Source organism: Mastacembelus armatus, chromosome 3, assembly GCF_900324485.2.
Source record: "Mastacembelus armatus chromosome 3, fMasArm1.2, whole genome shotgun sequence".
NCBI classification, from domain to species: domain Eukaryota; kingdom Metazoa; phylum Chordata; class Actinopteri; order Synbranchiformes; family Mastacembelidae; genus Mastacembelus; species Mastacembelus armatus.
The window spans coordinates 25,661,984-25,673,621 of NC_046635.1; the positions used below are offsets into that span (position 1 = coordinate 25,661,984).

The following is an 11,638-nucleotide window of genomic DNA, read 5'->3' on the forward strand; positions in this document are numbered from 1 at the left end:
TTCTTAAAAATGTTGCTATTTTTGGTTTTTGTCAAGTTTGGAAGATATTTTAGTCTTGTTCATTTAGTGGCATTTTAACCTGGCATTTCTTGCATTTTTGATATTTAAGCATTTTAGGGCTACAACTTCAATCTTTGTTGTGTACAGTTACCATAGTTACAGGTGAAGTTTTTTAGTGAATACCTGGAGAAAATTTGAACTGCCAAGATTTAGCAGCATCTAGTGGTGAGACTGCAGAATGCAACCATCTGAGCTAGGTGAAATTAAAATAACCTAAGAAGAAATACCATTTGTGTAAAAATATATAAATAATATAGTCGTGTCATGTGACTAAACTCTGGAATAAGTATACATTACATGATATCGCAAGTAAACCTGAAAGGGAACAGTGTAACATTGTGATTATGTTCTGGCCCGTTCTTTTTGAAAAGAGGCTCAAGTAATTAAGGCTAATATGTTGACAGTGGGCAGAAACAATGCTCTTAATTGTAGCCCATCTGTTTTCTTTTGGCTAGCCTCCTGCTATTACACTGAGGCTTTATCCATAGAAAGATTACAAAACAACTTAACTTCACCTTTTTTTTTAATCCCATGGATGCTCCAACTCCAAAGCATATGCCTTGGAACATCTTACTACGTGATTGGTCACTGTAGCATCAATGCCATTTTAAAAAATCTATCAAAGAGAACCTCTGTTTTTGCAGGTCTGCTGCCAGAGGGTCAAAAACAGGACTATATCTCAATTGGAGTTCTGACCCAATTCTGATGCCACAGGACATGTCCAAGTGGCACATATGGGTAACTGAGATTGACAGTTTAATGGAAACGGAGCCATATCCAAATTTACAGTTATTTAAGCAATTTCCCTTGTGGATGAAGTTTTAGTCTAAGTCTATTAAAGTCCAAGGTCTCCCTAAGATTTTACTCAATTCAAAAAATAAAATGCCTTCAAACCTCTAAAATATGTTCAGTCCAACAGGAAAAAAAATCTATATATTATTTTATTTTAGTATTATTTATCTAAAATACCATAGTAAAAGATGCAAAAACAGAAACTCACAAGAAAAAAAACCTATAGCAGTTTAAGGACAGAAACATGACGATTCTGGACAACAGCATCCAGAATAATGGAAAGTTAGCTCTTCAGTTCCATGGCAATGAGCAAACTTAATCTGGGCATTAGGACTGATTCATATTGTCAAACGCTCCAGTATAATTGAGCATAATTACACCTGGGTGCAATAAACTATCCAGACATGTAACAATAAATTACAAAGACTTATTTTTTTTAGTAGGAAATTGGTTGCTTTATATCAAAAAATAGATACAAGAATGGATTTGGCCCCATGCCCAGTTTACAGCAAAGAAAATCTCTCTCTCCCTAAAATCAAGTGGCCACATTTATTTCAGCAGCATCCACTAGTTCTTTCATAATGAGCCTAAATGGAGTGTTCAGCCGAATTCTATATGTGCACACAAGTTAATGGCTTTCTTCATCTCTTTTTCATTATATAAACCATGGGCAGACAGTGCGCCTCCGAATGAACTACTAATCCCAATATGTATGGAAATTATCAATGCTGAAAAAAATATTACATTAGTACACTCATATTAGGCAAACATAATGGAATCACTTTGCTCTCAAATAAAGCAATCAGACATCTTCTAAATTAAACATCCAGTAAGAAGGCAGGAGGGTGGAAGAACAAGCGGTGCTGTTCCACACTCATCCGATTGTTATGCATTACATGAGGCCACACAGTTAACGAACAACACGTTTCAAAAGCCCCACAACAACTGCTTACAGGAGTTTTCATGCATCTGCAAGTATGGATTATCAAACACAGAGGTCCTTATTAGCAAATGTACAAACACAGACAGAGATGAGGGAGGGAGGGAAAAGCATGTGTGCATATTTGTGTCGTACGCACATAATGGCTCATTGTAGCAACTAGCCAACCAATAATTACCGACAAAGCTCCAGCCTTTCAATTACCTCCTCTCCTCTTTCCTGCTATCCCTTTGGTTCTAAAGATGAGAAAGGAAATGAAGAAGGGGTTCAGATCATTGTGAATCCAGTTTTCGATGCACTCTCATCTCTCCTGCTGCTGTTTAAACATGAGCCTTTGCTGTCCTCCCCACTCCACCTCCCTACTTTCTTTTCGAACCACAAAGACTCAGTTTGATATGCAAGTGTTGGCCCTCTCTCTCCCACAAACTATTTTGGATTGCGGCGGGGAATCAGAGTCGTTGTCAGCCTGCTACAATTTCCTCACCACTTACATTATTCATGTGTGTTTGTCTCGGTGCGTGTGTGGAAAAGAGAGAACAGAGAGTGAAAAGGTTGGGGCTGCTGCTGATGAGAATCACAGAGCCGACAAAGAAAAACATGACAGAAATCACAGCAACAACAATGTCACAAATATCACTTGGTACCAGCTTTGACCTCAGTTTTACAGCAAAAACACATTTAAGCACAAACCTGCTTCCACATGGATGGGAATCAAGAATAACAAGAATATTACCCCTTTTCTTTTCAGGGGTTAGTGATAACAGCTATCCCTGTGGATGCAAATGTTCCTCGCCAAGAAGTGACGGCTGATTTGAATCCAGGCAGAGACAAGCTAATGTTCAAACTTATTTACAAACACAATAGATATGCACAACTATAACCATCTTGATAAACTCTGCCAGCTAAAAATAGATCTCAAGTTCACTATCACATAATCACGTTTTAGGACAGGGATGTGCTTAAAAAATTCAGAAAGTACTAGTTTGGAATAAACATTAAAATGTATTTGTGACAGTATAGAGAACAGGACACAATCCCAAGTCAAACTCCACTTACTGGCACTTTCAACATATCACATTTAAGTGGTGGGTTTGAGTTTGCTGCCATGGAAATTCTTCAGCCACAGAACTTTTTGAAGACTTTTTGAAATCCTCCAAAAACAGCTAGTAAGCAGACCTTAATTTGGGGGGGGGGGGCTTTGAGGATTCTTTGGGGGAATGGACAAGCTCAGAGTCCAAATTGGATGAGGCGATTGTAGCTTGAGCTGTACGACACCATATAGTGTTATTCATTCTCCTCCGTCAAAGCACAGACTGCTCCACAAAGAGGAACACAAAGGTGTGAAACAGGAGTCAATACTACAAATGCTTCTTTTGAATTAACCATCTAAACTTATTGTCTAATTAGCGACTGAGCTAAAGAGGGAGTTAGCAAGCTTGTTAGCTTGGGGCACCTTATCACTTAACAACCAATACCTTATCACTTAACAACCAATACCTTATCACTTAAAAACCATTAACAACCAATAAAATGCTTTATTGAATGCAATTCAATAAAGAACAATAATTTGGACAGCACCCAAAAATAGAAGCTCAGGAAGCCATGTGACTGTCTAGTGTCAGCTGGCTACCATAATAGTGGTTAGCCAGCTCACCAACTAGCCCTTGTAGTCAAGCTTATAGAACCAAATTACAGTTTGTTACCCAACTGTTAACACATTTGGGGTGCGTTTATTATACCCAAACTAATTTCAACCCTTCACAACTGAAATAAGTCAGAAGCAAAGCAGCACCTTGCATTCACTAAACATTAAATGTACTGTGTTCACAAAATTAAAAAAAACTAAATTACTGTTGGTTTCCAATAGCCAGAATTTGGAACTTGGTTTCAAGTGTTTAACCCCATACCCTAACCCTACTCCACACCCCCACCCTACCCCACCCATTGTTGTTGGATTTGTGGTGCTCATGGTGTTCCAGACCATGCTTAGTGCTTAATAGTTGTTTCTGTTCATCTGCACCCGTGAGAGTCTGGAGAAGAGCAAGTGGACAGGTGGGAACATAAAAGCCCAAATCAAGACTCTTATAGGTGCTTCTGTACACCACTAACTGAAACAATGCAGCCCAATGCTTGAACCGGCTCACTGCTCCAACACCACAGTTCAAAAACCATGTGTTAAAAAATAATGGGCATGATCATAGCTGGGCACGCTGCAGAGAGAAGACAGAGGAACAGTGAGGATTCAGTGTTTTTATCTTCTCCTCTGTCTCTCTCCCCTCTGGCCTCTGAAAGGGTTTTTCTTGCAGTCGTGCTCCTGCTATTGAGTGGCGCTGGGCTCTGGCGAGCTCTTGTGGCTTTTCTTGCGTTTCTTCTTAACACGGTACACATGGAAAGTTTTGTTCTGGAATGTTCTTGTGAACAAAGCGGAGTAAGATGGTGCGTCTGAATTGATTGCCTCACAAAAGCGAGGGTGGGAGGCAGGGACGAGGTCTGGGTCATTCTCTCCAGGTCCATCCATGATCTGATGGCACATAGAAAAAGCATGCTATCAGCTGTGTGTGTTCTTGAAGCTGCTATGTGTTATCAAACATATCATCAACCCATTTCACCTAACCCTCCTGCCAGCTGCATCTGTAAGAAACTCCACAGCACTGCTTTGCAGCATTACGAAGTCTGGAGCCAAAGCTTTTTTGATTGTCTGATTCTTGTAAATAAGTCTTTATTGTTGATTGCTATCTTAATTAAACGTAATTAAATGGCTGCTAATAGTGTTGAATTTAGAAGAACAACCTGACTAACAATCTTACAAACTACAGTACCCCCCAAGAGGAAGTGTTGAAACTTCAGCCTCAAAGATGCTGGGTTGATGGGTGGTTGTTCTTAGAAATACGAACAACCACCCATCAACTAGCAATAAATAGTAGAAAGTCATTCTTTAGGCTTCTATCAAATAATCATAGTATTTGGTACTGCTGAGACCAAACAGATTTTAACAAATGAGGTGCTCATCATCAGAACATCTTATTTAAATACATTTTCTCAATCAGTTTTATTATTATTATGTCCATTGTTTTCTCCCAGAGTTTTGTTTATCTCACCTGACAGATTTCTCTAATTGGTGTTTTTGTCCTTGATCTTCCCTCTGGTTTGAACTGGGAGATGGGAGATTTTTCTCTGCTTACATTCCCAGGACACTATGTATCAAATCTGATCAAACCACACAGTCCTCATGAAGCAGATGAGCTGGGTTTTGGCTGTAACTCTAAATAAAAAATACCTAAAAATCCTCATTTCCAAACTTAAACCAGTTGGTGCTTTTTTAGTCATGAATATTTAATGTTCTAGTGACACACACTGTTTTCTGGGACTTTTTTTCCCAGAAATCAGAAGCAGTTGAAGTCATAAAGTACATAGAGTACATGATCCCAATATTTATTTAGCTTTAGCATGTCATTCTCTACATCAGTACCATTTAATGTATAGCAGTGTGATAGTTTGTAAAAATAGCAAATAATACATAAAGTAAAAGTGAAGATTTCATTTGGTAGAAAGAAGAAAGAACAAGAAAAAGAAAGCCATTAAACTGAAAGAGAAAATAAAAAGGAAATAACAATAGCAAGACAAAAAATGAAAAAGACAGACAGAAAAACAGAATGAGACAGAAAAAAAAACAAAAGAAAGTAAGACAGAAACAAAAGGACAGATAGATGTAAACTCAGAATTCCTTCAATAAAGCTGTCCAGATGTCAGATATTGTGTGTGCTGTGTGACATTTACGCCATCACAAACACAGACACACCGGCTCCACGTTTCACTACACTCACTCAGACAGACTGAAGCTTGTCTCGCCTCTGGTAATCAAAATAGCCAGCACGCTGCATCCGACATCAAAATAAGGAGAGATGTAAGGAGTGGGGAGGGGGGCTAAGGGAAATGAAAAGAATGAGCAGCAGCAAGAGTGCGAGAGACAGTGATGCACAGATGTGAGTGAGACTATTGATCTTTGTGGAGGCTGAGAGCTTTCACCCAGTCACAGAAGCTAACAGAGGGGACAGCACACGCACGCCCACGTTCCCACGCCCGCGCCCACACACACACACAAAAGCACACTGTCAGTCACAGTGAGTCAGGTTAAATAAATGCCACCCACGTGTCCGTTGGCCAGGTCGAGCAGATCTCGCAGTCTGCAGCCTCGTCTGTGCCTCCGCTCATAACAGATGCTGTTTTCCAACACCACATAGTCGGCTCCAACAGCCCTCAGGATGTCATGAACTTCCTCTGGGGACCGGCGAGCATACACCTGATACACCTGCTCTCACACACAAACACAAACACACACACACGCACGCACACACACACACAGATGATTTATTTAGGTTCATGTAGACTTGATTTTTTTAAAACCTAATCTGGCTTTGTAGTTCTTCAATATGGTTAGGAAGAAAAAAACTTCTCTCCTGGAACTCAGTTACCAGGTACAACAAAAAGTGTTAACCGTAACAAATCTCAGTGTTGTGAAACCTTTTATGATTTAGCTCAAATGGTAAATATAAACCTGATTGAGTAACATTTGCTAAAAACTACAGGGACAGCTATTTTAGGAAACAGCAGCCTTTGCAAAAAAAAAAATTAAAGACCCATTTGTGCATCTTTGGTGGGATCAAATGGCCACGGACCTGAACATCAGAGAGAAGAAAGAGAGGTCACAAACATGCAGATGCCACAGACTAATGCATTACTGGTTTGAGTCATTTCATGGGAATTGTTGACAAAAAGAAAAAAACATGCACCCTCAAAACGCCCAAAAACACACAAATTCTTACATTTTCTTCACATAACGCACAACACATCATTAAAGTGTTTGCTAATGTGTTAAAATGCAGTTACACAATGCCCATCTCCCCACACGCAAGTTTGTCTTCATTTGTGGGGACTTTACATTCCTATACATATCAAGACCCACTACTTGCCTAACCCCAACATCAGCATAACATCAGTGATTCCTTGTCAATACACAGCAGACAGCAGAGGCCCTACAATGTGAGTAATATCAGGCACATGAACACACTCACAATGTTAAAGCCCAGAAGGTCTGCATCAGTGTCATCAGTCATTAATGAGCTCCACACTAAGCTTTGGCCTCGCCAGTGGCTCAACATGGCTGCCCTACTGCTGGGAGGCAAAGCTCAGCTACCCAAAAGATCACCCTCACATTATTTCCTCCACTTTGCATAGAAGACGTACAAATAATGCAGAAGCAGAAATAAACAACACCATCCATCTCTCCTTTACTGGAATGCAGCATTTTCAAGCTCCATTTTTCTTACATTACTATTCGGTCAGTTTTAATGGATGCACATTGTAGTCAGTGCATCTTCTGATCCCATATTCATTCACACAATCACTGCAGGTCACTGGCCCCCATCTACAGACAATTCCCTAGTCTCGTATGCAAGACATTAGCACAGAGCAGAGTGAGATGGATGGGTGAGGCAAAGTTGCTTCAGTTGCAGTCACATGATACAGATTTCTCTGTGTAGGAAAGAGGTTGTCATTAGAGCAACAGCAAGGTCTGGAAAGAGACAGAACAGTCTGACTTTGATTCCAGTACCAAAATAATATCCACAAGTTGTATATTACTACAAGAGAATGACAGCTGAGGGAAACACATAACTACTCTTAAATACTGTTGCAGCTTTTATGGCAGAGGGGCTTATATTTTTTATTGCAAAACATGAATCGGATACACTCAGATGAATCAATAAATTAGCTTGTTTTACTAAACTGAATGAAAATATTCTTGACAGTGTAAAAAGCAGATGTCTCATGACATACTAACGTCTTACCATGCTATAAACCACTTCAAAAAGAATAAAGATTTGTCAGTGTTGTGTTCAATTGTATTTTATGGGACAAAGTGATGTTTAGAGGCAGTGTAGTTACAAAAAAGTCAACAAAAACAAAAATATGGAGACAAAACAAGAAAGTTTTTGAAAGAAAAATAAGGGAAATTGGAAATACTGGCAACGTTGGCAGTGGTAAGTTGGGAGGCTTGCCTGTCAAGTGCCAGAGGGCAAAAGATAGATAGGAAGACAGAAATGCCAGCCCAATGATAAAATAAGATAAAAAAATAGATACCACACTGTCCTAATCCACTCCTATTACATCACCAAACAAAGGGATACACAAACCATCACATCTAAGCAATTGATAATCAAGGTAGAGGTTTAGCAAGTGGTCAATTCAGACACAAAGCAAAGAGAATCCTTTTCATGAATTTGACTGCTGGACCATGTGTGTGTGTTTTCAGCTTAACTCAGGACTCACCTGGAATGCTTCTTTTCACCTCTAAATATGTAGGAAACATAGTCACAAAGCCCCAGAATATTTCCATTCAATCAGAACAACCTTTAACTCATGCAGACAATTCCTGTAACCCCAAAGTTTGCATCTAATTGCGTTTTCCAACTGACTTCATATACAATCACAGCTACTGAAGTTCACGCAATAATTAGTCTAGAGCTCTCTTTTCTTATAATTTTTAAAGATATGATTATTAGCTCTTCTAATCAAAAGCATGCTGCTAATTGGCCAATCAGAATGACTTCCTGGTATAGCTACTTTAGTATTGCAAATACCATGTATTTACCATATTTTCCAGACTATAAGTCGCACCAGAGTCGCTTTTAGTAAAACAGCCTTGTTAAATAGAAAAAAACATACATAAGTCGCTTTGGTGCATGAGTCAATATTCTAATTAAACTAGTTATAGTCTAAATTAGCCTGTGAAGAATGTAAGCTGGGCATAACAACAAGCAGACGTGCATTACCAAATTCATTCATCCTTGTCAACGGATGCAGCGGCAAGCACTGCATCAACATTGGGGAGGTTTTTCAGCGGTACAGTATTATATTCAGTCGTGCCAAGAGTGCCAACTAACACTAATGACCACTCTACAAAATGACTAACACATATAAATTGCTTCGCTATGTAAGTCGCACAACAAGCTAGAGTACTACCAAAAGCACGACTTATAGTCCAGAAAATATGGTGCTTTAATAGAAAATGTCTCATTTACTGTGTTTGAGTTATCCTGCTGAGCCTCTGGTAGTTCCCCCAACATGTGTATGCTTGACAGTATAGTGCAGCCTACACTACCTGTCTGGTCCTCTCCCGCAGGTCTTTATCTTCATAATGGGGGTGGTTGGTGAGAACTCTGCCTGTGCACAGCTTGATGCCAGCCAGCAGCTGCATGCTCCCTGCAAACACAGCACGCTTAGGGGTTTTTGTGCTGTGGACAAACAGAAAGAAGGATAAATCAATCATGGCTATAAGCATACGGAGAATATATAGCATAACAATGTTTTTGGTAAATTAAAGTATGTCCTACAGCTTTGTGAATAAGTGTAAAATGCGCAGAAGGACATAATCTACAGAAAAATGTTCAGCAGTTTGAAGGTGATCTGGAAAGTTTTAAGGGTTTTCACAGGTGCATCAAGTCATCAAAAAAGTTTGAATTTTGCTTTAGTCCATTTTCTAGTTTTGTTATTCAGTCCACATGCTTTTGCTTTCCACACTTGCTACAATAAATGGGACATATTGATGGCATTTAAAAGTTTCTTGCAGAAATGTCTCAAGGACAATGACTATCTGCATCTGGACCAAAGACAAAAACATTCTATGGATACACAAATTAAACCACGAAGAGATGGTGAAAGATGGCGCAGTCGTGGTATATGTGGTGCAGAAAAATCACAAGGACAAGCCTAGTGAGGTTTTGGTATTTTAAAAAGTTGTATGACAACTTAGTGTGTATATGTGTGTCTGTGTGTATTGCTTATTAACCAAACTTGACCTCAGCTGGCCTCTATTATGACAACAGACACCCACGTCTTAGCCGTAACATTAACCTCTAGGTCATTTGTAATCTAAAATCATGCCGACACACAGGACAGTGCCGCTGAAGCATTTCTAGGATTGATAAAGCTGATTGCCTGCACTACGGATATTGGACACTTTGACACTCAGGTTTCATATTGTAAGCTCAAAAACAGGATACTGATTAAGGTTTTGGTCATAAAGCTGACAGTATAATCAAACACAAGGGTAGGACTCTGCCCAATTTCTGCCTTGTGGCAAACTGCAGGTTCAAGTACAAAAGCAAATAATAGATTGATACCCACATGTCCACAGTCAGTCATCCTGCAACAATCATTTTACAGGATGACCAGTATATTGGTTATTTACCAAACCGCTGATTAAAGACATCAGTGGTCTGCAGGACCTCTGTGTGGCTATACTCCATAGTGTTTTGACCTTAAATGGTGGCAAATTAAAATCTGAAAAAGTTCTCATGTTACGCATGCTCACTGTCTTCCTTCAGCATGTTAGCATTTGCTAATTAGCATTAAATGAGCACAGCTAAAGCTGTTGGAAATGTCATTAGATGAGCAGGTATTTGGTCACCACCCAAAATGTTGGACAAATGAAAATGTAGATCTGATGACAGTGGGGGGAAATGAAATGAAAGCCTGTACAGAATCTAATGGTGTTCCATCCAGTGGTTGTGGAGACATTTTAACCTAAACCACAAATGTGGTGGAGCTACAGGGAAAGACGAGGATTACCAAAAACATTAGAGAAACTGGGAACTATAATGATTATGTGCCAATCCTTCAAGTAGATGCTGGAATATTTCCCAGGATAAGTGAAAATCTTACAGAAATAATTAGACTTGTTTACACATGTTAAATTTACAGATAATCAGGAAGTGGAAAATCCACAACACATACATGTACACGCTACAGCACCCTGTTGATATACATGCCCTGTGTGTAATCCAGTTACACTACTGAGCATGGGCTGCTGTATATATTGTATACTATGAAGTTGAGGCATTTGCTGAAGTGGGTGGGCAGCATGTGCATCTGCCATGATGTGGTATGAGTATGTGCTTTCATACATGGTCTCAGGTGATGTGTGGGTTGAAGTCTTGGCCTCCTGACCTGCAGTAGAGGTGAATCATTTCAATTTCTATCTTTTCTCTCTGTGAGTGTGTGTATTTAATCATGCACTGCATCCCAGGGAGTAGCTCATCCCCTCCAAGTTGATTTACATTTAATTTCACGTTTATTTTCCCATATGTAAATGCCAGAAGGCACTGGCATGCACCCGACTGACATTATAAAAATGAAATAATGGCATTGATTGTAATATATGGTGTGGGCTGGAGGAGACTCACTATGATGACTTATCACTGACAGGCTTGTTTGCAATTTCTCCTTGTATTTTAAAGTCTTCATTAACACCTGTTGTTCAACTTCAATGAGCACGATTAAGAAAAAGAAAAAAAAAAAGAGGGAAGTAAAAACGCAGATACACAGAGTGGGCAACAAATCCCAAAACCTGATAATGCTATTATAATGTGGCACGACACCAGCTGCCACAGTGGAACTCTTCTTTTAAAGAGCAGCAACAGACCATATTAAAAAAAAATGTTTTCTAAACAAAATCTGCACATTAACAAAACCAGTGGTGTGATCTGGAAAATATGTACAAGGCAAGAGTTTAACAGCATCTAAATCAATACATAACAAAATGTTTCAACTGGTATACAAGAGAAAAATCTGAACAAATCCACCTGTTCAAACTGTTTTACTTACTGTGCTGTTCAACACCACTGACTGAATATATTCAGCTATATCCATGTTGCTATGGATATTTGTGATAATAACTGTAAAAGCGCTTTTAAGCGTTGAGCCAGCATTTGCCTTCAAAGCAGATTAACGTATCACCTGTAGTCACAAAAGAACTATGCCCTCTACACAACTTTGGCTGTTTGTTTT

At 39.3% G+C, this 11,638-nt stretch overlaps 1 protein-coding gene across 7 annotated transcripts in view; it reads right to left on the reverse strand.

The window, feature by feature from the left end:
• Positions 1 to 3,742: 3,742 nt before the first annotated feature.
• Positions 3,743 to 11,638, reverse strand: part of dpy19l3 (dpy-19 like C-mannosyltransferase 3) — a 42,513-nt gene continuing 34,617 nt past the window's right edge. For 6 of the 7 annotated variants that reach the window (XM_026293129.1, XM_026293128.1, XM_026293126.1 and 3 more), the window contains 3 exons: positions 8,952 to 9,084; positions 5,943 to 6,101; positions 3,743 to 4,313 (listed from right to left, as the gene is read on the reverse strand). In XM_026293129.1, the coding sequence (XP_026148914.1) occupies positions 4,110 to 4,313; positions 5,943 to 6,101; positions 8,952 to 9,084 (496 nt within the window). In that variant the 3' untranslated portion in view covers positions 3,743 to 4,109. The remainder of the gene's footprint in view (positions 4,314 to 5,942; positions 6,102 to 8,951; positions 9,085 to 11,638) is intronic. The other variant, XM_026293131.1, reaches the window with a different exon arrangement.